This window comes from Chrysemys picta, chromosome 12 (assembly GCF_011386835.1).
Source record: "Chrysemys picta bellii isolate R12L10 chromosome 12, ASM1138683v2, whole genome shotgun sequence".
Lineage (NCBI taxonomy): Eukaryota > Metazoa > Chordata > Testudines > Emydidae > Chrysemys > Chrysemys picta.
Genome location: NC_088802.1, coordinates 376,595 through 404,436, shown reverse-complemented (window position 1 = coordinate 404,436; position 27,842 = coordinate 376,595). Strand labels below are relative to the sequence as shown.

Genomic DNA, 27,842 nt, shown 5'->3' with positions numbered 1-27,842 from the left:
GGGCTCCAGGATTGGGTAGGAGGTTGGAGTACAGGACGGGGGTAGAGGTGTGGGCTCTGGGAGGGGGCTCAGGGCTGGGTCAAGGGGCAGTGCGGGCTCCAGGAGGCAGTTTGGGTGCAGGAGGGGGTTCAGGGCTGGGAGTTGGGGTGCAGGCTCCAGAAGGGGCCGTGGCATGCAGGAGGGGGAGTGGTCTCGGGGAGAGGGCTCAGAGCAGGGAGTTGGGGTGCAGGAGGGGATGTGGTCTCTGGGAGGGGGCGTAGGGCAGCGACACAGGATTGGGGTGCAGGAGGGGGCTCAGGGCAGGGGGTTGGGGTGCAGGAGGAGGTGTGGTCTCTGGGAGGGGGCCCAGGGCAGGGGGTTGGGGTGCAGGAGGGGGGTGGTCTTTGGGAGGTGGCTTAAGGCAGGGACAGGGGGTTGGGGTGCAGGAGGGGGAGTGGTCTCGGGGAGGGGGCTCAGGGCAGGGACAGGGTTGGGATACAGGAGGGGGATCAGGGCAGGGAGTTGGGGTGCAGGAGGGGGTGTGGTCTCTGGGAGGGGATTGGGGCAGGGACAGGGGTTGGGGTGCAGGAGGCTTGGTGCAGGGGGTTGGGTTAGGATTGGGGCTCAGGGCAGGGACGGGGGTTAGGGTGCAGGCGGGTGGTGGTCTCTGGGAGGGGGCTCAGGGCAGGGAGTTGAGGTGCAGGAGGGGGTAGTCTCTGGGAGGGGGCTTAGGGCAGTGACAGGGGATTGGGGTGCAGGAGGGGGCTCAGGGCAGGGAGTTGAGGTGCAGGAGGGGGTAATCTCTGGGAGGGGGCTTAGGGCAGTGACAGGGGTTTGGGGTGCAGGAGGGGGCTCAGGGCAGGGATGGGGGGTTGGGCTGCAAGAGGTTAGGGTGCAGGAGGGGGATCAGGGAATTGGGGTGCAGGCAGGTGGTGGTCTCTGGGAGGGGGCTCAGGGCAGAGAGTTGGGGTGCAGGAGGGGGTGTGGTCTCTGGGAGGGGGCATAGGGCAGGGACAGGGGTTTGGGGTGCAGGAGGTGGCTCAGAACTGGGGCAGGGGGTTGGGGTGCAGGAGGGGGATCAGGGAATTGGGGTGCAGGCAGGTGGTGGTCTCTGGGAGGGGGCTCAGGGCAGGGAGTTGAGGTGCAGGAGGGGGGGTGGTCTCTGGGAGGGGGTATAGGGCAGCGACAGGGGATTGGGGTGCAGGAGGGGGCTCAGAACTGGGGCAGAGGATTGGGGTGCAGGAGGGGGCTCAGGGCAGGGGGTTGGGGTGCAGGAGGGGGTGGTCTCTGGGACAGGGATCAGGGCAGGGAGTTGGGGTGCAGGAGGGGGGTGGTCTCTGGGAGGGGGTATAGGGCAGCGACAGGGGATTGGGGTGCAGGAGGGGGCTCAGGGCAGGGAGTTGGGGTGCAGGAGGGGGGCGTGGTCTCTGGACGGGGATCAGGGCAGGGAGTTGAGGTGCAGGAGGGGGGGTGGTCTCTGGGAGGGGGTATAGGGCAGCGACAGGGGATTGGGGTGCAGGAGGGGGCTCAGAACTGGGGCAGAGGATTGGGGTGCAGGAGGGGGCTCAGGGCAGGGGGTTGGGGTGCAGGAGGGGGTGGTCTCTGGGACGGGGATCAGGGCTGCAGGCTCTGGACCGCTCGGCAGCACAGCAGGGCTGAAGCAGGCTCTCTGCCTGCCGTGGGTCAGTACAGCTCCATCCGAAGAAGTGAGGTTTTTACCCACGAAAGCTTATGCCCAAATAAATCTGTTAGTCTTTAAGGTGACACCAGACTCCTTGTTGTTTTTGTAGATACAGACTAACACGGCTACCCCCTGATACTTGACAGCTCCGAGAAGCACCCCTGCGCATGCGCCAATGGCTGCTCCCACTTCCGTACACGGCCATTAGCGGCTGCCATGTTTGTGTACGGCGTACACGTGACTCGCCGCGACAGTGGCGAGCCGGAGGCAGCGGCCACGGGATGGGGCAATAGGCCCGCCTGATGGATGGAACAAACCGCGCAGGCGCGATAGGTACCCACCGCCGGCTGCCGAGCGGGGGTGCCATCTTCTCAGGGACAGGCTGAGCGGCACATGCGCAAACCCAGCTGTCAGATGCCATCTTGTCACTCGGCTTTATTCAAGCCGCGCGTGCGCACTGAGCAGGCTTGGGCGGTGCTAGGATAGGTTTGAGCCGTGGAGCGCTCCATGTTGTACGGTAGCTCATCGGGTCCAGTCCAGCCCCTCTCCTTAAATGGAACAATGGTCTACCCGACCGCCTGAGGGAACAGAACAGTGCCCGGATGTACAGCGCGTCCAAGGGCATTCCCCCCCCCCATAGGCGGCCTGGGACCGCCCCCACCCATAATGGAATGGAACAGTCCGCCCCTCTCCCTCAAGGTGCAACAGAGCAGCCCCGACTCCTCTCCCGTGGGACGGGACGGTCTAGCATGGGTCTCAGGCCTCTGATTGGCGGAACGGGATTACGTGACGTAAGAAAGACGAAGGCACTTTCCGTACGGGAAAATGGCCGCTCCCATGTGCGGTAACGTAAGGGCTGTACAAGAAGACGGCGGGTCGCGTCTTGTCTCGTTCGCTCATTGGCTCGGCGTATGCGACGCTCTTGTCGCGGCTCCAGACCCAGAGGCAATCCCTCGCTCTGATTGGGCCGCAGCTCCGTAACCTATCGCCGTACGCTATCATGGCGGCGCCCGCTGGTAACAAAGGGCCACTTCCGGTCCTGCGCACTCCGGGGAGGAGGGGAACTCGGTTTTTCCGGTGCTGGGCTTCGGAGGAGGAACCAGGAGGAGGGTGAGCGCGCGAGGGCTGGGGGGCGGGGCAGGGCCTGGGGTGTCGGGGGGGGGCGCTTGGGGTCGGGGAGGATCTGTGGGGCGGGGACAGGGCCTGGGGGGGGTGGAGGATCTCTGGGGTGGGGGGGCGGGATGTGGAGGATCTGTGGGGTGGGGTCGGGGAGGATCTGTGGGGCGGGGACAGGGCCTGGGGGGGTGGAGGATCTCTGGGGTGGGGGCGGGGGGGACGACAGGGCCTGAGGACAGATATGGGGTATGGGATGTGTATGGCTATTAGGGTGACCAGATGTCCTGATTTTATAGGAACAGTCCCAATATTTGGGCATTTTTTTTATATGGGCTCCTATTACCCCCCACCCCCTGTCCCGATTTTTCACACTTGCTGTCTGGTCACCCTAATGGCTATAGGTGGGGTAAGGTCTGGGGTGAAGTGATATGTGGGTAGCAGGGTGGGGGGGAGATATAGGGTGGCTCCCGGGGATGGGGTGAGGTTTGGATATGGGATAGCTACAGGATGGGGGCTGTGTACCGGGGGGGGTGAGAGGCAGGTACAGGATGGGGATGAGGCAGATGCTGGATCCCAGGGTGGGTGAGGGGCTATATAGGGAAAGCATTAGGTATGTGGTGGGGGGGATATAGGGCAGGCGCTGGTTACTGGCTGGGGTATATAGGGAAGTAGGATTGGCATTGGGGGTGGGTACTGGGCCTGGCATGGAGTTAAGGCTACACAGTGGATACTGGGGGTAGATCCAGCACTCACAGTTCTATCTCCCCATGCAGGCAGTGCCCCCTGGGACTGAGACCGCCTGCACTGTGGGGGTTACTCCCCGTGGGCCCCCCCTCCGGGATGTGCCCTGCCCTCAGGCCCCCCCTGCAGCTCTGATCCCCAACCCAGGCAGTGACCTACCCCCATGGCTGCCACAGTGGAGAGCAACATCATCATCTTGGATGATGAGGAGGAGGGGCTGCCACCACCTATGCCCAGGGAGCCCCCAGGGCCCGCCTCTGCCTCCCCCCAGCCCAGTGGGACCCCCACCAAGAAACCAGATCCCCTGGCCCAGCATGGTGGCAGCTTCAAGACTGAGAATGAACGTCTCTTTGCAGAGGTGAGTGCCCCTGGTAGAGTCCCCATCGCCCATGTATGGCCTTCCCTAGCTATGTACCCCTGTTTTCCCCCGCCCCCACATATACCCCTCCCACAGCCATGGACTTTTGTGTCCCTTCCGCATATCCCCCACCCTGTATCCTGTTCCCTGCCCCCCGAGCCAGCCAGTCCCTGGAGGGGAAAGGTCTCGTGTCCCATTCCCCACCCCCCTGAGCCACCTCTGGGGCTGGATTGGAGCCAGCACCCCCTAGACGGGAAAGGCCCCGTGTCTCATTCCTCAGTCAGCTAGCCTGTGAGGCTTGGGGCTTACTCTGCCCTGGCTAAGTCTACTGGGCTGATCCTGCCCTGTGGGTCTGAGCCCAGCCCGCTCCCCCCCTCCCCCGTTGTGAAAGGGGCTTGGGAGGGAGGCCTGTGTGGCTTGAAGCGTGAACAGCCCACGGCTTGTGGGATCTGGGAGGGGTGGAGATGAGTGGGTTTCCAGGGCTGACCCAGCTGGGGGGAGGAGGTTCTGGTTTTGGTTCTTTATCAAACCCTGGGAAGTGAAAGTGCTCGGGGAGGCGTTCCTGTGAACAGGGGCCCTGTCCCCCCAAGCCCTCTCCCCTGAGCCGGGTCCACTCCCCACAACGCCCTGTGACTTCCATCAGTGCCTTGCTGCCCTGGGCTCTGCCACCCTCGGTCCCCTGCCCCACTGGCCCTGCTGTCCATGTGACCACCTCTGTGTTGTGTGAGCATGTGCGCCCCTCGCCCTAGCTCTGTCTCCACCTGGTCCGGACACCCATTCTCCCTTCCGCCTGGTCCTGGAGTGCTGGCACCCATCTGACCCTTCCCCCATGCCTCTCTCCCCAGTTCCTGGAGTGCTGTAGCCGGCTGACAGAGGAGCACCCTGAGGTGATCCCATTCCTGGCCAGCCGGCACCAGAAGGCCGGTGCCGAGTTCCTGGCCTCAGCTGAGTTTCGCAACGTGCTGGGGCGCTGCCTGACCCGTGTGCAGAGCAAGCGCAGCAAAGTCTACGTCTACATCAACGAGCTGTGCACCGTGCTCAAGGCCCACACGCAGCGCCGCAAGCTGGCGCTCAGCTCAGCCCCAGCCCCCACCGCCCCCCACCAGCCGGAGCCCGCAGCGCCCGAGGCGGAGGGGGAGGGGACGTCGGGACAGCGTGGCACTGGCTCCAAGCGGCAAATCCGCTACCTGGAGAACCTGCTGCGTGTCTACATGGGGGAGATCCGGCGGCTGCAGGAGCGGGAGCTGGACCTGGCTGAGCTGGACAACGAGGACTCCACCTACCTGCAGGAGAGCCGGCTCAAGCGCAAGATGATGCACATCTTCGAGCGGCTGTGCCAGCTCAAGCAGTGCAGCAGCCTGACGGGCCGGGTGATCGAGCAGCGCATCCCCTACCGGGGCACCCGCTACCCGGAGGTCAACCGGCGCATCGAGCGCTTCATCAACCGGCCCGACGTCTTCCCCGACTACACTGACATCCTCAAGGTGATCCAGAAGGCCAGTGCCCGCCACAGCCTGGGCCTGGCCAAGCGCCAGATGCAGAGCATGGCATTGGATGCCTTCCGCGAGGTGGGCAACCGCCTGCAGGAGCGGCGCCACCTCGACCTGGTCTACAACTTCGGTAGCCACCTCACCGACCAGTACCGGCCTGGTGAGAGCATGGGGAGATGGGGGGGGGGGGGGGCGCGTACCAGCCTGGTGAGAGCGCGGGGGGATGGGGGGGCGTACTGACCAGTACCGGCCTGCTGAGAGCATGTGGGGGGCATACCGGCCTGGTGAGAGCATGGGGAGATGGGGGGGGGGCACGTACCAGCCTGGGGAGAGCGTGGGGAGATGGGGGGAGGGGCACGTACCAGCCTGGTGAGAGCGCGGGGGGATGGGGGGGGGCGTACTGACCAGTACCGGCCTGGTGAGAGCATGGGGAGATGGGGCGGGGGGCGTACTGACCAGTACCGGCCTGGTGAGAGCATGGGGAGATGGGGCGGGGGGCGTACCGGCCTGGTGAGAGCATGGGGAGATTGGGGGGGGGTGCGTACCAGCCTGGTGAGAGCGCGGGGGGATGGAGGGGGCGTACTGACCAGTACCGGCCTGGTGAGAGCATGGGGGGTGGGGGGCGCGTACTAGCCTGGTGAGAGCGCGGGGGGGATGGGGGGGGCGTACTGACCAGTACCGGCCTGGTGAGAGCATGGGGGGGGGGGGGCATACCGGCCTGGTGAGAGCGCGGGGGAATGGGGCAGGGGCGGGGGGCGTACTGGCCTGGGGGGGTGCGGGGGGGGATGCGTACCAGCCTGGTAAGAGCGTGGGGAGGGAAGGGATGCATAATGACCAGTACCGGCCCGGTGAGAGCATGCGCAGGGGTGTGTACCAACCAGTACCGGCCCGGTGAGAGGGGGGAAGGGGGGGCATACTGACCAGTGCTGGGCTGGTGAGAGGGCACGCAGGACATAACTTTTGCTGGCCTGGTGAAACCATTCAGGGGTGGGGCAGCATTGGTTGGGGAGGGCAGGGAAGGACAGACGAGGCCCTACCCAGTCATAGTAGAGAGAAGGGCAGGTGGGGTTATCCCAGGTTGGGGATGGGAGGGGGAGTGTTTCCGTTCGGGGCCCCTCTGACCCCCTCCCCCCCGTGTGCAGACACTGACCCTGCCCGAAGGGACTCTGCACTGGCCCGGCGGCTGCGGGAGAACCGCGAGGTGGCGCTGACGCGGCTGGACAGTGTCGTCTCGCGCTATGCCCAGCTGCAGGACGAGAGCGAGGAGGAGGAGCGTGTCCGCAAGAGAGCTGCCCAAGCCCGTGGCAGCGCCACCCCCCGGCAGGAGGGGCTGCTGCCCCACCCTGCCCCATGGCGCCAGACCCAGGGGAGGGGCAGCCCCAACCGCAGGTGAGGTGGGGTGCATACAGCTCCCAAGCTGTGCCATGTGCTTTGCCCAGCCCCCTGCGTGGGGAAGGAGTACTTCGGGCTCCTGGGCTGCCTGCGTGAGCTGTGCCCTGTAGCTGCACAGCACTTGACAGCAGGGCTCCCAGCGTGGAGAGGCTGTGTGTGGGGGTGGGAGTAGGGAAACGAAGGGAGTTTGTAGACAGGCCTGTGGGGACACAGCTGGCGTTACGCCCCTTTCTCCACCCTCCCCAGGGCAGCCCCAGCACGAGCGCCACAAGCCAAGGGGCACTTGCGGTCAGTGAGGAGGATGACGATGACTCGGAGGAGGAAGAGCCGTCATCAGACACAGACATTGAGGAGGAGCTGCAGCAGAGCCAAGAAGGTGGGGAGGAGGAAGAAGAGGATGCAGCCATGCAAGGTACGTACCGCACAGAGCCAGGACTCCTGGGTTCTATCCCAGCTCTGGGAGGGGAGTGGTGTCTAGTGGGTAGAGCAGGGGGGCACTGGGAGCCAGGACTCCTGGGTTCTGTCCCTGGCTCTGGAGGGGAGTGGTGTCCAGTGGGTTAGAGCAGGGGGGCTGGGAGCCAGGACTCCTGGTCCTATTCTGTGGTGACTCTCCTAGATGCAGAAGCAGCAGGTGAGGACACGGCAGGGGACCAGGAGGACCAGTGCATGGAGTTGGGCCTGGAGCCGGGCCTGGAGCCACTGCCATGCTCGTCAGGCGGGGAGGATCTGGAGGACGAGGATGAGGACGACGAGGATGAGGAGGACGAAGAAGAGGATGAAGATGAGGAGCCCCTGCCCCTTGCAGAGGGCCAGGGGCCCCCGTCCCCCAAGGAGGAGGAGGGGCCACCATTCAGCCCGGTGCAGGAGCTGTTTGTGCTGGAGATTGAGGCGCTGCCCCTGGAACTCAGCGAAACACCACCCCCCTCCCCTCAACTCCCAGGGGGCTCTGAGGCCACCCCAAAGGCTGCCCCCTTGTCCCAGAGCCCTCTGAGGCCACCCCACTGGGCCCCGCCTCCCCTGAGACGGTCTTTTTCACGGACTGAGCAGGAGGTCTCCCTGAAGGAGCCTGCTAGTTTCGCGGTGAAGCAGGAGGGAGGTGGCATGGGGGACTCCGGGCTCCGGACTCAACCCCCTGCCAAGAGAAGGCAGCTGTCTGTCCCCAGGAGCCCCCTTGCCCGGCCCTTGGAGAACGGGGGCAGCATGATCAGCTCCACCAGCTTCAACGGCAGCGCTGGGCCCCCAGCCTGCAAGAGGGGACGCCAGGAGCTGCCCTGTGGCAACAGGTGGGGGCAAGGGGAGACAGGCCAGGCAGGCAGTGTGTGAGGTGGGGGGAGCTGTGTGTGACAGGTGAGGAGACGGCAGGGGAGAAGGAACGGGCTCTGCACATCAAGGAGGGATGCTGGGCTGGAGCTGACACTGTGGGTCCCTCCCTTGTCCTGCTCCTGACTGGGAACTACAGCAATGGGTGTGGGGGTCTTTGCATGGGGGGCCTTGGGGGGCAGTTACTGTCAGGTATGGTGGCCACTCCAGCCCTTCCGTGTCCAGCCATCCCCAGCGGTGAAGGGGGCTGGGGAGTAGAGCCTGTTCCAAGGGGCCCATGGGTTCAAGAACCATCTTCCCTCTTGGACTGCCAGGGGGAGGGTGGGCCCTGGTATGGGGGTGCAATGCAGGAGAAGGAACCCTGCCCCTGGTGTGATGGGCTGACTCCAGGTGCCACCCATGCTGTCCCCTCCCCCATGACCCCATCTCTCCCGCCCTTGCCAGCAGCTGCCTGGAGGTTCACAGCATCGGCTCAGAGGATGAGGACTTGGAGCTGCCGCTAGATGGCCTGCTGCCCCGCAGCCCCCTGCCTGACTCCACCCGTGCCGATTCGCCCTTCGAGAGCTTGGTCAGCAGCTCCCAGGGCAGCCCGCAGCTGTGCCAGCGCCTCTTGCCCAAGGCCTGCAAGGTGAGGGGCTGGCTGAGATGGGGGGTGAGTGGGGATGCCAGTTTGGGTGAGAGGTGGCCTGACCATGTGTCCCTGCCCTGCTCTTTCCCCAGACCAGCGTGGCGACTCAGTGTGACCCGGAGGAGATCATCGTTCTGTCGGACTCGGATTAGACCCCCTGCCTGCCCAGGGGGGCTGGAGACTCTGGGGGGCAGGGAGGGTGACAGGGTTGGTTTGTGGCTGGTTCTGGGGTGGGGTTAAGGGGGTGGAGCAGAGCCCTCCCCATCTCCTGGGCTGCCCCTCCCTCTTTGTACAAAAGAAATGTTTAAAAAACAAAAAAAAAACCCAAAAATAAAATCTTTTTCTTACTCACCGGCTGCTGGCTCTGGGCTGTGACTGAGCTGGGGGGCAGTAAAGGGATATGGGGTGGGGAGCCTGGGGGGGCAGGTGGTTCTGTGGGGGGAGGGGAGGGGTCTGAGCTGGGGGGGGCAGTAAGAGGACATGGGGGAGCCTGGGGGGTAGGTGGCTCTTTGGTGGGAGGGGAGGGGTCTGAGCTGGGGGGCAGTAAGAGGACGGGGGGGGAGCCTGGGGGGCAGGTGGCTCTGTGGGGGGAGGGGAGGGGTCTGAGCTGGGGGGCGGTAAGAGGAAATGAGGGGGGAGCCTGGGGGGCAGGTGGCTCTGTGGGGGGAGGGGAGGGGTCTGAGCTGGGGGGCAGTAAGAGGACATGGGGGGGGTCTGGGGGGGTAGGTGGCTCTGTGGGGGAGGGGTCTGAGCTGGGGGGCAGTAAGAGGACATGGGGGGTAGGTGGCTCTGTGGGGGGAGGGGTCTGAGCTGGGGGCAGTAAGAGGACATGGGGGGAGTCTGGGGGGCAGGTGGCTCTGTGGGGGGAGGGGTCTGAGCTGGGGGGGCGGTATGAGGACATGGGGGAGCCTGGGGGGCAGGTGGCTCTGTGGGGGGAGGGGAGGGGTCTGAGCTGGGGGGGCGGTAAGAGGACATGGGGGAGCCTGGGGGGCAGGTGCCTCTGTGGGGGGAGGGGAGGGGTCCTGAGCTGGGGGGGCAGTAAGAGGACATGGGGGGAGCCTGGGGGTAGGTGGCTCTTTGGTGGGAGGGGTCTGAGCTGGGGGGCAGTAAGAGGACATGGGGGGGTCTGGGGGGTAGGTGGCTCTGTGGGGGGGGGAGGGGAGGGGTCTGAGCTGGGGGGCAGTAAGAGACTTGGGGGGCAGGTGGCTCTGTGGGGGAGGGTCCGGGCTGTGACTGAGCTGTGGGGACGCTAAGGGGTAAAGAGCGTGGGGGGGCAAGTGGCTCCGGGGGGGAGGGGAGGGGTCTGAGCTGGGGGGCAGTAAGAGGACATGGGGGGAGCTTGGGGGGCAGGTGGCTCTGTGGGGGGAGGGTCCGGGCTGTGACTGAGCTGTGGGACGCTAAGGGGTAAAGAGCGTGGGGGGGCAAGTGGCTCTGTGGGGGGAGGGGAGGGGTCTGAGCTGGGGGGCAGTAGAGGACATGGGGGGAGCCTGGGGGGCAGGTCTGGGCTGTGACTGAGCTGGGGGGCAGTAAGAGGACACGGGGGAGCCTGGGGGGCAGGTGGCTCTGTGGGGGAGGGGTCTGAGCTGGGGGGCAGTAAGAGGACATGGGGGGGAGCCTGGTGGGTAGATGGCTCTGTGGGGGGAGGGGTCTGAGCTGGGGGGCAGTAAGAGGACATGGGGGAGCCTGGGGGGCAGGTGGCTCTGTGGGGGGAGGTCTGGGCTGTGACTGAGCTGGGGGGCAGTAAGAGGACATGGGGGGTAGATGGCTCTGAGCTGGGGGGCAGTAAGAGGACATGGGGGGAGCCTGGGGGGCAGGTGGCTCTGTGTGGGAGGGTCTGGGCTGTGACTGAGCTGTGGGGGCGCTAAGGCGTAAAGAGCGTGGGGGGGCAAGTGGCTCGGGGGGGGGGCACAGCTGGCGGGGGCGGGGCTAGCCGGGGAGGCCCCGCCCCGTGCCGGCCCTGTCAGTCACGGAGGAGGGAGTTAAAGAGCAGGTGGAGCCGTCGGAGGCCGCTTTTCTCAAGGAACAGAGCCTGCGCAACGCTGATCCCTTAAAGGCCCGGTATTTAAAGGCGAAATTGCGGTGTCGGCCGACGTTGGCTCAGTGGCGGAGAACGGCGGCTGGGCCTGCCCCTTTAAGAGGACGGGGTTAAGGGGCTTCACACTCTGTGCGCGGGGCGGGCTGGGTCGCGTTAAAGGGTAGGGCCCCGTGTCGGCAGATAGTGCCCCATAGCAGCCTGAGAGCGACGGCGCCTGCCCCTTTAAGCCAGGCGGGGCCGGGGACTCGGGGAGGAGGGTGAGTAACAAGATGGTGGCGGCGGCCTGAGAGCCCCGGAGCGCGAGCGGGCGGGTGAGCGCGGGGGGGCGAGGGGCTGGGGGGCGACATGAGGGGGGAGGGGCCCAGGGGTCTAGGAGCGGGGGGGGCCTGGGGGTGACATGAGGGGGGAGGGGCCCGAGGGGGCGGGGAGGAGCTGGGGGGTACAATGAGGGGGGAGGGGCCCGAGGGGTCTAGGGGCGGGGGGGGGACCTGGGGGTGACATGAGGGGGAGGGGCCCGAGGGGTCTGTGGGCAGAGGATCTGGGGGGGTGACATGAGGGGGGAGGGGCCCGAGGGGGCGGGGGGACCTGGGGGGTGCAATGAGGGGGGAGGGGCCCGAGGGGTCTAGGGGCGGGGGGGGGACCTGGGAGGGTGACATGCGGGAGAGGGGCCCCAGGGGTCTGTGGGCAGAGGGGCTGGGGGGTGCAATGAGGGGGGAGGGACCTGGGGGTGACATGAGGGGGAGGGGCCCGAGGGGTCTGTGGGCAGAGGATCTGGGAGGGTGACATGAGGGGGGAGGGGCCCGAGGGGTCTAGGGGCGGGGGGGGACCTGGGAGGGTGACATGCGGGAGAGGGGCCCCAGGGGTCTGTGGGCAGAGGGGCGGGGGGGTGGGTTTCATGAGGAGGAGGGGCCCGAGGGGTCTGTGGGCAGAGGATCTGGGGGGTAACATGAGGGGGGAGGGGCCCGAGGGTTGAGGGGCTGGGGATTGGGGCACTGTGCGGGAGGCCAGTTGGCTTTGAGGTTGCAGGGGACTAGGGGCAGGGTAGGAGATGGAAGGAGGGCTGGGGGGTGACATGACATGAGGGACACTGGGGTGGCTGGGAAGTGAGCTGTGGGGGGTATAAGGTGGGGGAGCTGTTGGGGAGGGGGAAGGAGGCAGACCTAGAATTGGCGGGGGAAGCAGCTCTGTGCGGGTTGAGATGGGCTATGGGAGGTTTGCAGGAGGGAAGTATAAGGTCTGAGGTTGTGATGGGGTGTTGCCTGAGAGTTGGGGGTTGGGGGAGGTTATGACCTGAGGGGTGGGGGGTGTCAGGGGCAGTTATGAGTTGGGGGCTGGGAGCCAGGCAGGGGCTCAGGGGTTATTTTATTATAAGGACCTAAGAGCGACCACAGTGGGTCCGACCAATTATCCATCTAGCCTGGTGTCCAGTGGCAGATGCTTCAGAGGGAATGAACAGAAAGGGGCAGTTATCGAATGATCCATCCCCTGTCGCCCACTCCCAGGTTCTGGCAGACACTCTCTTATTCACTTTCTCACCTCTGCCGTACCCCCTCAGTCGTCTCTTTTCCAAGCTGAACACTCCCAGTTGTTTTACTCTCTCCTCATATGGAAGCCGTTCCATCCCTCTGATCATTTTTGTAGCCCTTCTTTGTACTTTTTGCAATTCCAATATATCTTTTTTGAGATGGGACGAACAGATCTGCCTGCGGTATTCAAGATGTGGGCGTACCATGGATTTATAGAGAGGCAATATGACCTTTTCTGTCTGATTATCTATCCCTTTCCTAACGGTTCCCAACATTCTTTACTGGTTTTGGCTGCCGCTGCCCACTGAGTGGATGTTTTCAGAGAACTATCCACGACTCCAAGATCTCTTTCTTGAGGGGTAACAGCTAATTTAGACCCCATCATTTTATATGTATAGTTGAGATGATGTTTTCCAGTGTGCATTACTTCGCATTTATCAACCTTGAATTTCACCTGCCCCCTATGGTCCATTCCAGAAAGGGTTAAATATCTCAGTGAATCTCCTCAGATCCCAGGCCTGCCCTTCTCCCTGTGCTGGGGGGTCTGGGTCACAGGATCTGTGGCGGGGGCCCAGACAGAAGTCCCCCTTCCTGCCCGGGGATCTTTGGAATGCAGCATTTGAGAAAGGAGGTGGGGTCTCCTTAGCACCCCACAGAGAGGATCTCTGGGACACCGGATTGTTGGGGGTGTCTCCCAGCACCCCACAGCTCTAATCCTCTGTCTCTCGCAGGCAGTGCATCCCCGGCACCATGGACCCGGCGTGCGGTGCCATTGTGCACGTGGACTTCCCTGAGATCACCAGCGCCCTGCTGGAAAACCTGAACCAGCAGCGGGTGGAGGGCAAGCTGTGCGACATCTCCATCCACGTGCAGGGCCGGGTGTTCCGGGCCCACCGGGCCGTGCTGGCCGCCTCTTCGCCCTACTTCCACGACCAGGTGCTGCTGAAGAACATGACGTCCATCGTGCTGCCCAACGTCATGGACCCGGGTGCCTTCGAGACGGTGCTGGGCTCCGCATATACTGGCAAGCTGAGCATGGCCTCAGACGAGATCGTCAATTTCCTCACCGTGGGCAGCGTGCTGCAGATGTGGCACATTGTGGACAAGTGCACGGAGCTGCTCAAGGAGGGGCGCGGCACCGCCGGCCCCTCACCTTCCTCCTCCTTCCGCGCCCACTCCAGCCGCACCAGCGAGAATCAGTCCCCCAGCAGCAGTAACTACTTCAGCCCCCGGGAGACGGGTGAGGGGCTGGAGCACGGGCCTGCCAAGTATGCACTGCGAGGGGCGGCGGGTGGCTTAGAGCGGGATGGATCGGAGGGGCCGGACGAGGAGGTGATCTTCCAGGCCGAGAAGGGTCCCACCCGCTGCCCCGAGCCCTTCTCCGGCGGCAGCAAGTTCATCCTGGAGACGGACGATGATGTGAGTGACAGCGGCGGGGATGGGGGCAGTGGTGGGGGCGGGGGGCGGCGCCCAGCCTACGTGCAGCCCAGCATCATGCCCCAGAAGCAGTGGGTGTACATCAAGAAGGAGCGGTCCCAGGAGGACTTGGTGCTGACATGCGAGGAGGATGAGGACCCGGTGGAGGTGGGGCCGGCCCCCGGTGAGCCCCCCCTCAGCATCAGTGACGTGCGTACGCTGACCGAGCCTTCCGGGGCCAAGCTGGAGGAGCAGGTCAACTTCTGCGAGTCCTCGGAGGACTTCCCCTCGCCCTACGAGGGGCTGGAGGAGGGGCCGGGCGGCGGCAGCAGCTTTGCCCAGCGCTCCCTCATGCCCATGGACATGCAGGGCAACCAGATCCTGGTCTTCCCCCCCCAGGCCCCCGTGGAGCACGGGGCCGTGCAGCTGGCGGCCGGTTCGGGCGATGGCAACAAGATCTTCATGTGCCACTGCGGCAAGGCCTTCTCCCACAAGAGCATGCGCGACCGGCACGTCAACATGCACCTCAACCTGCGCCCCTTCGACTGCCCTGTCTGCAACAAGAAGTTCAAGATGAAGCATCACCTGACGGAGCACATGAAGACACACACCGGCCTCAAACCCTACGAGTGCGACGTCTGCGCCAAGAAGTTCATGTGGCGAGACAGCTTCATGCGCCACAAGGGGCACTGCGAGCGGCGCCATCGCCTGGCCGGGGCGGGCGGGGGACCCAAGAAGGAGCCCGTGGCGGCAGGCGGGGCAGGGGAGGGCGACTGGGCGGCGCTACGGGAGCCCCAGGCTGCCGGGAGGTCTCCGCGCAGTGAACTGGGCTTCGGCGGGGGGAGCGGGGCAAAGATGTGAAGTGGGGGAGCAGGTGGCGGATGGCCTCCCCCGCCCTGCACATGGACACCCCCTCCTCCCCGATAGACCCTGGGGCACAGAGATGCCCCCCCACACCCATCCCAGACGCACAGACTCGCCAGTGACTGGATCCCCACCTGGAGCGGCCCGCTCTTCCCAGGATGCTGTGGGGCAGGGAGGGGGGAGCCGAGGAACCGGGACGCTCTCTGTGGGTGGGGTGAGACAGGAAGCCGTGATGATTGTACAGACTGAAGTCTCTGTCAGGGTCCTGGATAGTGAATTCCGTGCCCCCACCCCCCATTCCAGTGCCAGGTGGGGGCTGAATTTGTGGGTCCATAGCTGTGTACCCTGGGGGGACCTGGACTCTTTGGTCCCTGAGGAACTCTTAACACTAACCCCCCCTCCTTGCTGAGTGGGGGGCACCTCCCTCGCCCATGATGGGCTAAGGAGACTGGGGCGGAGGGTGTGTTTGTGGGGTGCGGCCCCTCTGTGCTGTGTGTAGCAAGCCGACCCGTGGGTTGGTGAGTCTGTCCTGTCCCTGTCTGTCTGGCCGTCTGTGAGTCACTTTGGTTTTCTCGTATGTGTAATGACCGATGCTGAGTTGGAACCTGCAGCCCACCCGCTCTATCCCTTCTGGAGGATGGGGCATCCCCCAGTCTCCCCTCAGACCACCCTCACCCCTCCTCCCTGGGCCAGTGCCCCCTGGACCCCAATTTATGGCCAAAGGGCTAGTGTGATCCTTGGAGGTACAAACAGGGCAGTCACGGGCAGGATGTGATTTTTACCTTGTACCTGGCCCTGGGGCAGCCGCCACTGGGCTCCTGTGCCCAGGTCTGGGGCCCGCACTCCCACACAGGTGGGGATATGGTGGAGAGGGGCTGCTGGAATGCTGAAAGGTGCAGGGAACAGGCCTTGCCGCGATAGACTCAAGTTGCTCGCGCAGAGACGGCGAAGGGGTGACTGGATCCCCACCTGGGAACAGAGCTGTGATGCGAGGGCCCTTTGGCCCAGCAGCCAGAGTCTGGAGACCAGGGAGGGGAATGAGGCTGGGAGCAGCTGCCCAAGGGGGCAACGTTCCGACCAAGATGGGATGTCTGAGAGCTGCTCCAGTGCCGGGCGAGTCACTGGACTGTGTTCTGCGGGGGGCAGGCGAGACCTGGCCTTGAGATCTATGAATATCCCCTCCTGGGGGCAGGGCCAGTATCCCTTCACCCTATAGTAGGGGTGGGGTCCCCTGCCCCTCTGTCCTTCCCTCCCCAGTCCCTCTCTGGGACAGCACCCCACTTCCATCCCGACTGCCCTCAGGACGGCATCCTCTGCTCCCTTTCCTCCAACTCTCCCCTCCCGGGACAACACCCCTCCATATCCCCCCTCCAGGGACGACTCCCCCAGTTTGGTGCTCCCCCTTCCTCCCTGGTACAACACCCTCCCCCCACTCCCTAAGCACAGTGCTAACCTGAATATAGGTACGACACCCCCTTCCCTGCCAAGGGCTGGGGGTGAATGCCCCCCGGCCCCACTGGGGGGCATTCCAGTGGGAAGTGCAGGCCTCAGTGGTAGGAGCACCTGATGTTTGTCGTGTGATGTACTAATCCCCCCATTACAAACTGAACAGCGGTATGGGAATCCCTCTAATGCACCCCCCACCCCATTGCTGGGCTAGTGGGGAAGTCACTGGATTGGGCCTTGGGACTCCTGGGTTCTATCCCTGGCTCTGGGAGGGGGGTGGGGTCTAGTGGGTTAGAGCAAGGGGAGGGGCTGGGAGCCAGGACTCCTGGGTTCTCTCCTGTTTTGGGAGTAAGTCCTTCCCCGACTCCACCTCTGTGCCTGTTATCCCCACTGCAGCCCGGGGGTGAGGATCACCGGGCTCGGTGAGGAACTGGGTGTGGCACTTCTGCCTCTGCTCCCCCATCCCCCTCAGTTCCTGTCTCGTATAATTCTTTTGTAACTTGATTCTTTGTTGGTTTTTTAATGTCTATAAATATTTATTGGTCTGTTTGATGCCCGGCTCCTGCTTCTCATTGTGTGCCAGTGCCCCCCGAATGGGCAGAGGGACCCTCGGGCAGTGCCCCCCCCCAGGAAAGCACCCCCCCAGAATGGCATGAGGACCACCCAGCGCCAGGCTTGCGAGATGGGGCACAACCAGGATACCTCACAGCACGCTGCCCTCTGGTGCCGGGCTGGGGAGAATGCATATTTGCACCCACAGCAGTCCCCCCCTCACACCAGGCTGGGGACAGTGGGTATAACCAGGCCCCCCACAGCACAGCAGCCCCTAGCACCGGGCTGGGTTTTGAGGTTCCGCTCTGTTCCCGTTGCTGGTTATATCACACACCCCGCCCCGTTACACAACCCCAACCGCATGCCTGATTCACGGGCCAGAAGGGGCTGGGCATGAGGTTATGTAACCCGCCATGGGGCGGGGGGGGTGAAGAGGGGGAATAAAAGCAGCCCCGTCTCTGCCTGGTGCCCAAACGCATGGGAAGAGCTGGGTCACACCCCAAACTCTCCACACAAGAGTCTGCAGGGTGATGGAGCAGCTGGGGGCATGGGGAGAGGGAGTGATGGGGGGGTTCAGAGTCTGGGGGTGTCTTGGGATTTGGGGTGCACCTGGGAGCTGATCCTTCTGGGCTGGGGGGATTGATGGGTGCAGGGACCTACAGGCTGAGCAGGTTGTGCCCCAGGCTCTCTGGTCTTGGCAGTGTGGGGCGGGGGGGGTCAGGGGGGGGGCTTTTTCATCACCAGCCTGAGTCTCTCCCTGCAGCTTCTGCCGTGACGCCCCTCATAATGCTGCTGCGAATGGCCCCACTGCTGCTCCTGGCCCTGGCACGGGGGGTCTGGGGAGAAAGGTGAGTCGGGGGCTCTCCCCACACTACAGAGGGTGTTGGAGGGAACATCCCCAAACCCCTCCCCCAGTGCCTCGGGATGGAGATTTATCCTTGCACAAACCCCTGGCGGGCAACAGCACCCCCAGAGTGATGGGGCCAATCCCAGGGGGGCTGTACGCCCTGACTCTCCCCATCTGGTTCTGCAGGGAGAAGCCTACATTCTGCGGGGAAGTCACCGAATGTTTCACCTTTGATCTCATCTGCAACAGCTCTGACTACGAGGTGAGGATCAGTTGGGGGGGGGGGAGGGAAAACCTGCTAAAATACGCCCTCCCGAGATGGGCAGTTCCCCCACCCTGGGGCTGGACGGGAGCTTGTGCCCCCTAGTGGGAAAAGGACCCTCTGGAGCCAGCCAGTCCCCCTGAAGCTGGGAGGGAGTGGGGGGGGGTTGGAGGGATGGAGCAGGAAGCGTGAGAAGGAATTGACCCCCCCCCATGCTCCTGCCCCCCCCCAGGCCCGGCTTTACCCCCCCTCGGCCTGGGTCAGCACCCGCGTGAACAACACGTACACGGCCGCCAAGACCACCGGCTTCTGGCGCCTCTTCCGCTACATCCAGGGCCGGAACCAGCTGGGTAAGGTGACCCCCACAGCCCATCCCCCACGGCCCCTCTGCCCCCAGCCTCAGATCCCAACCTCTAGAGAGCCCACAGCTCCCTGACCCCCACACGTAACCCCCCCTCCTAGAGCCCCTAGAGCACCCACAGCCCTGCTCCACCCATATGCCCCTCTGCGTCCCCACCTATAGCCCCCCTCTTCTCCCATGGGGTCCCTACAGGCCCCCACCCTCCAAGCCCCCCCCCCAGAACTCCATTGCTCCAGATAGCCCATAATCCATCCCTCAGAGACCCCATAACAACCTGAGAAACTCCCTCCAAGGTCCCCAGGGGCTAAGGGGAGGGACATAGGGGGTTGGGCCGCCCCCTGGCTCTCTGGGCTGCTTCATGTTTAATGAGCCTCGGTAGAACAGGCACAGAAGAAAAGGGGGTCTCTACCCTTCCCCAGGAGCTGGCTGCAGTGGAGGGAGGTTGGGGGGTGGTTCTGGGGTGGGGAGGATGTGGATTCTGAGCAAACATGACACAAACCCGGCAGGTGTGAAGATCCCGATGACGGCACCGGTTCTGACCCGGGTGGACCGGGCTGCTGGGGAGACGCAGGAGTACACCGTCTCCTTCCTGCTGCCGGCAGCGCGGCAGGGTGACCCCCCGCAGCCCACGGAGCCTGCTGTGAGTGACCCCACTCCCCAGATTGCTGCCCACTGACCCTGCTGTGACACCCCCGCTGTACCCACTGAGTGACCCCAGCCTCACATTGCTCCCCACTGACCCTGCTGAGTGACCCCCTTACTACTCCCAATTCTCCCACCAAACCCACTGTGAGTGACCCCCATCCCCACAACTGCTCCCTACCAAACTTATTCATAGATTCTAGGACTGGAAGGGACCTCGAGAGGTCATCGAGTCCAGTCCCCGGCCCGCATGGCAGGACCAAATACTGTCTAGACCATCCCTGATAGACATTTATCTAACCTACTCTTAAATATCTCCAGAGATGGAGATTCCACAACCTCCCTAGGCAATTTATTCCAGTGGTTAACCACCCTGACAGTTAGGAACTTTTTCCTAATGTCCAACCTAGACCTCCCTTGCTGCAGTTTAAGCCCATTGCTTCTTGTTCTATCCTTAGAGGCTAAGGTGAACAAGTTCTCTCCCTCCTCCTTATGACACCCTTTTAAATACCTGAAAACTGCTATCATGTCCCCTCTCAGTCTTCTCTTTTCCAAACTAAACAAACCCAATTCTTTCAGTCTTCCTTCATAGGTCATGTTCTCAAGACCTTTAATCATTCGTGTTGCTCTTCTCTGGACCCTTTCCAATTTCTCCACATCTTTCTTGACATGCGGTGCCCAGAACTGGACGCAATACTCCAGCTGAGGCCTAACCAGAGCAGAGTAGAGCAGAAGAATGACTTCTCGTGTCTTGCTCACAACACACCTGTTAATACATCCTAGAATCGTGTTTGCTTTTTTTGCAACAGCATCACACTGTTGACTCATATTTAGCTTGTGGTCCACTATAACCCCTATTTCCCTTTCTGCCGTACTCCTTCCTAGACAGTCTCTTCCCATTCTGTATGTGTGAAACTTATTTTTTTCTTCCTAAGTGGAGCACTTTGCATTTGTCTTTGTTAAACTTCATCCTGTTTAACTCAGACCATTTCTCCAATTTGTCCAGATCATTTTGAATTATGACCCTGTCCTCCAAAGCAGTTGCAATCCCTCCCAGTTTGGTATCATCCGCAAACTTAATAAGCGTACTTTCTATGACAATATCTAAGTCGTTAATGAAGATATTGAACAGAGCCGGTCCCAAAACAGACCCCTGCGGAACCCCACTCATTATGCCTTTCCAGCAGGATTGGGAACCTTTAATAACAACTCTGAGTACGGTTATCCAGCCAGTTATGCACCCACCTTATAGTAGCCCCATCTAAATTGTATTTGCCTAGTTTATCGATAAGAATATCATGCGAGACCGTATCAAATGCCTTACTAAAGTAAACTTGCTATAAGTGACCCCCCCACTGTCCTATCTACCCACTGAACCAGCCATGAGTGACCCCCAACCCAGCCTGGCCAGGGACTGACCGTCAAACCCTAGCCTTCCCCCGGCCTGGCTGGCGCTGTCATCCCCCGCCCCCCCCCCCACACCCCTACCCCAGCCTGGCTGGCGCTGTCACCACCCCACCCACCCCTACCCCAGCCTGGCTGGGGCTGACACCGTCTCTCTGTGTCTGGCTCAGGTTTTCGTCCAGCGGTTCCCTGCTCTGCCCACCTACGTTCGCTCCTTCGGGGGGTGGCTCACGGATGCCAATCGAGGGACCCACATTCGGGCCCTTGATGCCTCCCTGGGGCGGGACGCCCGGCACTTCGACCACTCCTGGCACTACTCTGCTGGCTACAACAGGTGGGGGAGACCCGTCTGCTGCCTCCCTGGGGTGCTGGGGCAGAGCAGGGCCAGCGTTCCTTGGGGCACAGCAGCAGGGCAAACCGCAGGGGAGCAACTCAGTAGGGGGTGCTGTGCTGTGGGGAGTGGGAGGCTGGGCGCTTGGCCCCAAACCCGGGGCCTTTAGCATTGGTCTGCTAAACCCAGGGTTGTGAGTTCAATCCTTGAGGGGGATCTGGGGCAAAATCAGTATTTGGTCCTGCTAGTGAAGGCAGGGGGCTGGACTCAGGGTCCCTTCCAGATCTATGAGACAGGTATGTGTATATAGACCTATTTTAAAGGGGGCAGACTTTTCCTGTTACCCCAGAAGCTGGGTGGGGGTGATTGGGGGGCAGGTTTCCCCATTACAGCAGGTTCTTGTGGGGCAGGTTTCCCTGTTACCCCTGGAGCCAGGGGAATGAAGGGGGGCCCAGTTTCCCCATTACAGCAGGTTCTGGGGTGAGTTAGTGGGGGGCAGATTTCCCAGTTACCCCAGAAGCTGGGTGAGGATGATTGGGGGGCAGGTTTCCCCCTTGCAGATGGTTCTGGGAGGGACTCGGGGGCAGTGGGTCCTGGGGGTCACCCCGAGCCCTGACCCACTCTATTGTTCCCATCTCTCCGCAGCCCCATGAAGCTGTTCGACCGCCACAACGAGGTCTGGCGCCTGGCGTGGGGTGGCCTGGGCTGCGCCCCAGAGTGAGCCCCCCAAGTGTCACCCGCTGGCATTGCAGCCCTGCCAGGAAAGAGAAACCCAGCTCTCGATTCTGCCCCCCCACCATAGTGCTCCCAGGGAGCAGCCCCCCCTCATCTCCCCCCTCCCCCCCAATAAAGCCAAGTGACCAAGGCTGCCCTGTGTATGAGGCATGAATTCTGCTTATTCCCCTGTGTGTGGGGGGTGTCCCCTGGCAGCTGCCCTAGTGGGTCGCCAGAAGGGGTCTGACCTGGGGGAGCAGAGAATAGGAGCTGGACTGAGAGGAGGGAAGAAATGGGGCATGGGGGGAGAGGGAGAGACAGCAGATGGAGGACCTAGAGGGGATGGGGGAAGGGGCAGGGGTCATACATAGGGGCTGGGCAGGGAGAGCGGGGGGGAGGCTCTGGCTGGGGTGGGAGATGTGGGGGGGGGAAGGACCTGGGGGGAGATCAGGATAGGGTGGGACTGCAGGGGAGGAGTGGAGCAGGGGGAGCTGGAGGGGATCTGGGGGGCGCAGGGGGCAGAGGGATATGGGGGCAGTTACCAGACAGGGCAGAGGGAGGGGAGCTGGGGGGCAGAGAGAGATGGAGAGGAGCTGTGAGCAGTGGAGGGAGGGGGCAAAGGTTGCGGGGGCAGTGGAGGGAGGGGGGGCAGTGGAGGGAGCTGGAGAGGAGATGTGAGCGGGGACAGGGGCAGGAGGAGATAGGGGACAGGGCAGAGGGAGCTGGGGGGCACAGAGAGCTGGGGGGCGGGCAGGAGGCCCTGGGGGTGGGAGCAGAGGGAGCTGGGGGGTGGGGCAGAGGGAGCTGGGGGGCGGGACAGAGGAAGAGGGGGCGGGACAGGAGGCGCTGGGGGCGGGGGCAGAGGAAGAAGGGGCGGGGCAGGAGGCGCTGGGGGCGGGGCAGGAGGCGCTGGGGGTGAGGCAGAAGAAGATGGGGCAGTGAGAGGAGGGAGAGGGTGGGGCGGAGGGAGATGGGGCGGGGCAGGAGGCGCTGGGGGCGGGGGCAGAGGAAGAAGGGGCGGGGCAGGAGGCGCTGGGGGCGGGGCAGAGGAAGATGGGGGGCAGGGGAGGGAGGGGGCGGGGGCAGAGGAAGATGGGGCGGGGCAGGAGGCGCTGGGGGGCGGGGCAGAGGAAGATGGGGCGGGGCAGGAGGCGCTGGGGGCGTGGCAGAGGAAGATGGGGGCAGTGGAGGGAGGGAGGGGGCGGGGGCAGAGGAATATGGGGCGGGGCAGGAGGCGCTGGGGGGCGGGGCAGAGGAAGATGGGGCGGGGCAGGAGGCGCTGGGGGCGGGGCAGAGGAAGATGGGGGGCAGTGGAGGGAGGGGCGGGGCAGGAGGCGCTGGGGGCGGGGCAGAGGAAGATGGGGGCGGGGCAGGAGGCGCTGGGGGCGGGGCAGAGGGAGATGGGGGGCAGTGGAGGGGGCGGTGGCAGCGGAGGGAGGGAGGGGGCGGGGCAGGAGGCGCTGGGGGCGGGGCAGGGGCAGCTGGGCTCCAGCCGGGGTGGGGGGGCGTGGCCGGCCTGTGTCTGTCTGTCCCGCCCGCTCCCCGAAAGTGAAAGTGGAAGCGCGGGGGGGCGGGTTGGGTATTTCCATCCCTGCCTCGCCAGCCGCCATGACTTCGCTCGCCCCCGTGGGGGCCCTGGCCCTGCTCCTGCCCGGTGAGTGGGGGGGGGGGGGCTCCCGGAGCGACCCCCCCCTCCCCCCGCCGGTCCTCAGACCCCCCCATTCTCTGTCCGTCTGTCCACAGGGCACCCCTCCCCCCCCGCAAGGGCAAACTGACCCGCCCCCGGACACAGCTCTCCCCGCCCAGGGACCGTGAACCCCCCTCCCCGTTCTGGGACCCTGAACTCCCCCCCCCACAGAGACATGGCTGCTCCCCCCCCCCACCCCCGACACGGTTCTTTCCCAGTCCTGGCCTTCAACTCCCCGCCCCCCCCCCCCCATGACCACATGTCCCGGTTTCATAGGGACAGTCCCGATATTTGGGGCTTTTTCTTATATAGGCGCCTATTACCCCCCCCCGATGTTTTACACTTGCTGCCTGTCCCCCGTTGCCCCTGAGCTGCGGGGGGCTGTGCCCCACAGGGTGTACGGGAGGAGGGGGGTGATGGGGCTGCTCAGGGCCTGGGTGGGATGTGGAGGCACCTGCTGGTTATTGGGCAGGGGAGAAATCAGACCCGAGGGGAGGGAGCGTCTCTCGAGGGTCCTGCCCTGGGGGAGGGGGCAATCTGGGGCAATCCGGTGTCCCAGGGAGATTTGGGGGTCCGTGTGTCCCCACTAACCCCTTGGTCCCGGCCCCTAGGGTTCGCTCTGTGTCTGGCTGCGGCGGGGCCCCCCCGGCTGAACTGCTGGTTCGTGGAGGAGGCCGGGGGAGGCGTGGGGGTGATGCCGAGCTCCGTGACCCAGCGCCGGGCGCTGCTGCTGCTGCGGGGGGTGAGACGGGGGCACCCTGAGACGGAGCCCGAGCTGCCCCCCGACCTGGAGCCAGGCATGGTTTTTGACATCGCTGGTAGGTCCTTCCCCCTTCCCCCCCAGTCTCCCACACCCTGCTTCTCCAGTGCCTGCCCCCACTACCACCCTGCTGCCTGCCCCCCAGGACTACCCCTACATCCCACCTGCCCCCAGTGTTACCCCACCTGTTCACCACACCCTGCTTCTCCCCTCTGCTCCCCCATCCCGCTTCTTACAGCCCCCTCCTTTCCCCATCCTCCCCAAGTGCCCCCCCACTCCCCTCTCTGGCACGTCCCTCATTCGCCTTCCCGTGCCCCACAACTGCCCCCCCCCCGTCTCGCTCTCCCCAGATTCCGGGGGGCCCTGCGTTGTATCCCCCTCCTTGCAAGGGTGGGCATTGGGGTGTCCATGTCTCTTCCCCCCGATTCCTTTCTCCCCTCCAGACCCTGCAGGGGCCCTGCACCGTGTCCCCCTCCCAGCAGGGGGGCACCCCAAGGAGGGGGAGCTACCATCCTGTGAGATCAACGCCTACACGCCACAGGAGGCCCACGTGCCCTGGGCGGCCGGCCTGACCCCCGAGCACCGCAGTCCCCTGGGCCTGGGGGGCCCCTGGTTCATCAGCAGCATCCAGGCCTCAACCAGGGGCTACGGGGTCAGCACTGTCCTCAAGAGCGAGGAGGCGGCAACGTCCCAGCAACCGGCAGTCACCATGGCAACTGGTAACCAGGGCACCTGAGAATGTAGGGTGGGAGCGGCCTCCCCCCAAAACCCTGCTGTGGGAACCCCCTCTCTCCCCGGGGCCCCGAGCTCCTTCCCTTGCCCCCACATCCTGCTGTGCTGCTCACAGCACTACCCCTCCCGGGGCACTGTCCATGTGGTGCTCACAGCCCTGCCCTCCTCCAAGGCACTGTTCTTCATGGTGCTCACAGCCCTGCCTTGTGCCACTGTTCCCGTAGTGCTCAAAGCACTACCTCTGAGGCATCATGCTCACAACCCTGGCCCTCCCTCCGTGGCACTGCTCCCATGGCGCTCACAGCAGTAACCCCCCACCCCGGGGCACTGTCCATGTGGTGCTCACAACCCTGCCACTCCCTCCGTGGCACTGCTCCCATGGTGCTCACAGCAGTAACCCCCAACCCCCGTGGCACTGTCCCTGTGGTGCTCACAACCCTGCCCCCCCATGGCACTGCTCCCATGGTGCTCACAACAGTAACCCCCCACCCCCGTAGCACTGTCCCTGTGGTGCTCACAGCAGTAACCCCTTCATCTCTCCCCCCCTCAGCGGTGTTGTCCGTGTTCTCCCGCACCCCGCACCTGCACTCCCGCCTGGGCCGGGACGTGCTGCTGGACTGTGGCTTCACGGCACCATCCGGCCCCTTCTCGGTGGAGTGGCGGTACCAGTACCGGGGTGCTGGGCGCGTGGTGCTGGCCTATGACGGGGTGTCAGGCCGGGCCCACGTGGCCGAGGAGGGGGCGCAGCTGTTCCTGGAGGAGGGGAGGGCAGGCGCAGACACCAATGTCTCGCTGCGACTGCCCCGGGTCGGGGTGCGGCACGAAGGAACCTACATCTGCACCATCTACCTGCCCCACCTCCACGCCCAGCAGGCCCTGGAGCTGCGTATCACTGGTGAGTCTGGGGGCCCCCCCCTGAGCTCCTGCCTCTGCTCCCAGCCTGGGGGGACATGGATATGAGATGATCTTTGCACCCCACAGGTATCTTCCCCCCACCCCAGGCTAGTGATACACGACTGATTCTGGGGAGGACCCCTGAACTGATGCTCCCACAGTCTGGGCTGTGAACCCCAATATTTACCCCCTGAATTGGAGGGGTCCCAGAGTTCCCCACATTGAGCCAGCGCCCCCTAGAAACAACAGACTTTGGGGACGCTTAGCTGGGCTATACAGTGCTGTATGGGACTGGTCTCTAATCCCTCCTTCCTCTCAGAGCCCCAGGTGGTGGCACTGTACCCCATGCCCCCAGGAGATGAGGGAGGCCAGACTAGGTCATAACTCATCTCTTCCTCTGAACCCGCTTCCCCCCACTCCCAAGGTGATGCTGCACCCCATCTTCTGTCTGTGCCTCCCAGGGGAGGAGGGACGCTGGTTGGTCTGTACAGGCCGGTATGGGACCAGTCTCTAACCCTCTCTCCCCTCAGAGCCCCCCGTGGTGACGCTGCGCCCTGACCCCCTATCGGTGGCCCCCGGGGCACCAGCCGAGCTGGTCTGTGAGATCTCTGGCTATTACCCGTTGGACGTGACGGTGAGCTGGCTGCGCCGGGGCCCCGGGGAGGCAGGGGGCGACCTGCTGGAGTACGTGACTGAGACCTGGGAGTCAGGGCACCGGCGTGGCCCCGACGGCACCTACAGCCTGAGCAGCTTCGCCCGCCTGGCGCCCGTCCAGCCCCGCGACCACGGAGCCACCTACAGCTGCCACGTGACCCACACCGCCCTGGCCACCCCTGCCAGGAGGAGCGTCCAGCTCCGCGTAGCAGGTGAGGACAGCGGCGGGACAGGGCAGGGGGGCAATGGGAGAGGAGTGCAGGGATGGGAGGGCTCGGGAGAGTGCGGGGGCGGACGGGAGAAAGGGGAGGGGTGCCATGGGGGAGGATCTGGGGAGGGGGTATGGAGTGGGGGGGCGGAGGGGAGAAAGGGGAGGGGTAACACAGGGGTGTGGGGCAGGAGGAGGAAGGAGGGAATGGGGAGTGTCTCTTGGTCTCATCCCCCCTCTGCCCCAGGTGCCACGGGCCCCTCCCTGGAGGACGCCATTGGGATGTTCCTAGCTGCGTTCCTGCTCTATGGGCTCTTCCGCCTCATCGGAAACAAAGGTATGTGCCCCCCCCCCGTGTCACTCCCTCCCCCCACTGCCTCTCGTGTCACCCCCATACACCCCGATCCCCAGTGCCTCCTCCGGGATAAGGGTAGGTGCTGCCCTGCCACCATTCACCCCAGTGCCTCCCATACAGCCCCCAACCTTCCCACTGCCCCCATATGCCCCCCAGTCCCTATCCCCCCATACCACCCTCCATTGCACCCCCAACCATCCAGCCTCCTCTGCAACACCCCTTCATACTGCCACCCCAAACACCCCTCAACCCCCAGGTACCTCCCAACCAGCCCACTGCCTCCCAGGCCACACCTGTTCCCCTTCCCCACATCTCCTCAGGAAGGATATGTACCCCCAGATCTCCGCTGCCCCTGCTCCCCTTGGGCCCGCTGACCTCCCCCTGTATCCTCATGGACAGGGCTATATACCACCCACACACACTCCTGTTCAGGGGAGCCGGGGTCTCACTCCTCTGTCTCGGTTCCTTTTTCAGTCTGTCCATCCGGCGCTGAAGAGAAAAGCAAGGTAAATACCCCCCCACACCCCACCAGTGCTCCTGCCCTGCCCCCCCACAGCGCCCCCTGCTGGGAGAGGCTGGGGCTGGAGTACCTGGGGTGATTCTTACCTGACTCTCTTCTCCCCACAGAAATCAGAGTGAGACGTGCTCAGGGAAGCTGAGATTTTGGGGGCTGATCTGTGACCCCCAGAATAAGATTGTGAACCTCAGGACAGGAACCAGAGTTGGGGGGGCTTAATGGTCAATAAAGGGTTAACTTCCTCTCCAGTCCCCCTGCCCTCCGCCTCCCCTGCTGCTTCCCCACCCCCTTTTGGGCTGGTCTCCCCACAGCACCCGCCTCCCCTGCTGCCAGGGTCCCTCCGCCTGAGCCCCCCACCCCCATCTGTGCTCCCCCTGCCTCCTGCCTCTCCGGGGGGGTCGGGCAAGTGGCCTGTTTAAGGTGGGGGGGCTGTTGGTCTGCACTGCTATACGGGGGCTTTGGCCCCAGAAATAAAAATGTTTTGCTGTGACCACCTAACTCCTGAATGGGTGTCGTAATCTCTCAACACCCCTCCCCGGAGCCCCCCCCCCACAGAGGTCTCCTCTCCCCACCGAGCCCCACATGCCCTGCCCAAACTGCCTCCCCCAGTGCCCCCATCTCCTTCTGCCTCAGCAGGAGATCTCCCCCATCCCTGGGACCCTCCTAGCCCGGGCCAGTTGGGTTCAGAGAGTCGCCTCTCCCTAAGAGCTGGGGCACACAGTCCCAAGGCTTAATGCCCAGTAGCAGAGAGTTCCACAGGCTCCCTCCATCCTTGCTACCCTTGGTTGCTCCCACTCCTCCCCCTTATGTTATGGTGTCCTGTATGTCCTGGTCTTTACTTCCCAGCTCTCCTCACTCTCTAAGCATTGCCCAGGCTGGGTTCATACCCAGCCGGCAGGCACTGGAGGGGGGACTTCCTGGCCGGAGGGA

At 64.1% G+C, this 27,842-nt stretch overlaps 4 protein-coding genes across 7 annotated transcripts; all 4 read left to right on the top strand.

The window, feature by feature from the left end:
• The first annotated feature begins 2,136 nt into the window (after positions 1-2,136).
• Positions 2,137-9,059, top strand: DAXX (death domain associated protein). Its single transcript, XM_042845861.2, is given in 11 exon segments — positions 2,137-2,770; positions 3,550-3,875; positions 4,721-5,525; positions 6,508-6,699; positions 6,702-6,754; positions 7,004-7,169; positions 7,374-7,730; positions 7,733-7,785; positions 7,787-8,040; positions 8,522-8,705; positions 8,798-9,059. Coding segments are annotated over 10 exon segments (2,319 nt in total). The 5' UTR covers positions 2,137-2,770; positions 3,550-3,680; the 3' UTR covers positions 8,858-9,059.
• A 1,680-nt stretch (positions 9,060-10,739) lies between these two features.
• ZBTB22 (zinc finger and BTB domain containing 22) lies at positions 10,740-16,544 on the top strand. Of its 4 annotated transcripts, none has more exons than XM_065563927.1 (2): positions 10,740-10,763; positions 12,998-16,544. In XM_065563927.1, exon 2 carries the CDS (start codon positions 13,017-13,019, stop codon positions 14,541-14,543), a length of 1,527 nt encoding a protein of 508 aa, XP_065419999.1. In that variant the 5' UTR covers positions 10,740-10,763; positions 12,998-13,016; the 3' UTR covers positions 14,544-16,544. The 4 variants fall into 4 exon arrangements, with proteins under 4 accessions (XP_065419999.1, XP_065419998.1, XP_065419997.1 ...); XM_065563926.1 differs by lacking the exon at positions 10,740-10,763 and adding an exon at positions 10,831-11,051; XM_065563925.1 differs by lacking the exon at positions 10,740-10,763 and adding an exon at positions 12,037-12,242.
• Positions 16,545-16,697: 153 nt separating this feature from the next.
• LOC101953989 (heme-binding protein 2-like) lies at positions 16,698-21,404 on the top strand. Its single transcript, XM_065563950.1, has 7 exons — positions 16,698-17,071; positions 17,308-17,392; positions 17,578-17,653; positions 17,886-18,003; positions 18,521-18,654; positions 20,231-20,394; positions 21,037-21,404. The coding sequence occupies exons 2-7, from the start codon at positions 17,331-17,333 to the stop codon at positions 21,110-21,112; spliced, it is 630 nt and encodes a 209-aa protein (XP_065420022.1). The 5' UTR covers positions 16,698-17,071; positions 17,308-17,330; the 3' UTR covers positions 21,113-21,404.
• Positions 21,405-22,600: 1,196 nt separating this feature from the next.
• Positions 22,601-27,410, top strand: TAPBP (TAP binding protein). The gene is made up of 8 exons (XM_005313168.5): positions 22,601-22,759; positions 23,404-23,610; positions 23,996-24,271; positions 24,835-25,179; positions 25,709-26,044; positions 26,288-26,377; positions 26,870-26,901; positions 27,023-27,410. The coding sequence occupies exons 1-8, from the start codon at positions 22,714-22,716 to the stop codon at positions 27,032-27,034; spliced, it is 1,344 nt and encodes a 447-aa protein (XP_005313225.2). The 5' UTR covers positions 22,601-22,713; the 3' UTR covers positions 27,035-27,410.
• The last annotated feature ends 432 nt before the right edge of the window (positions 27,411-27,842 follow it).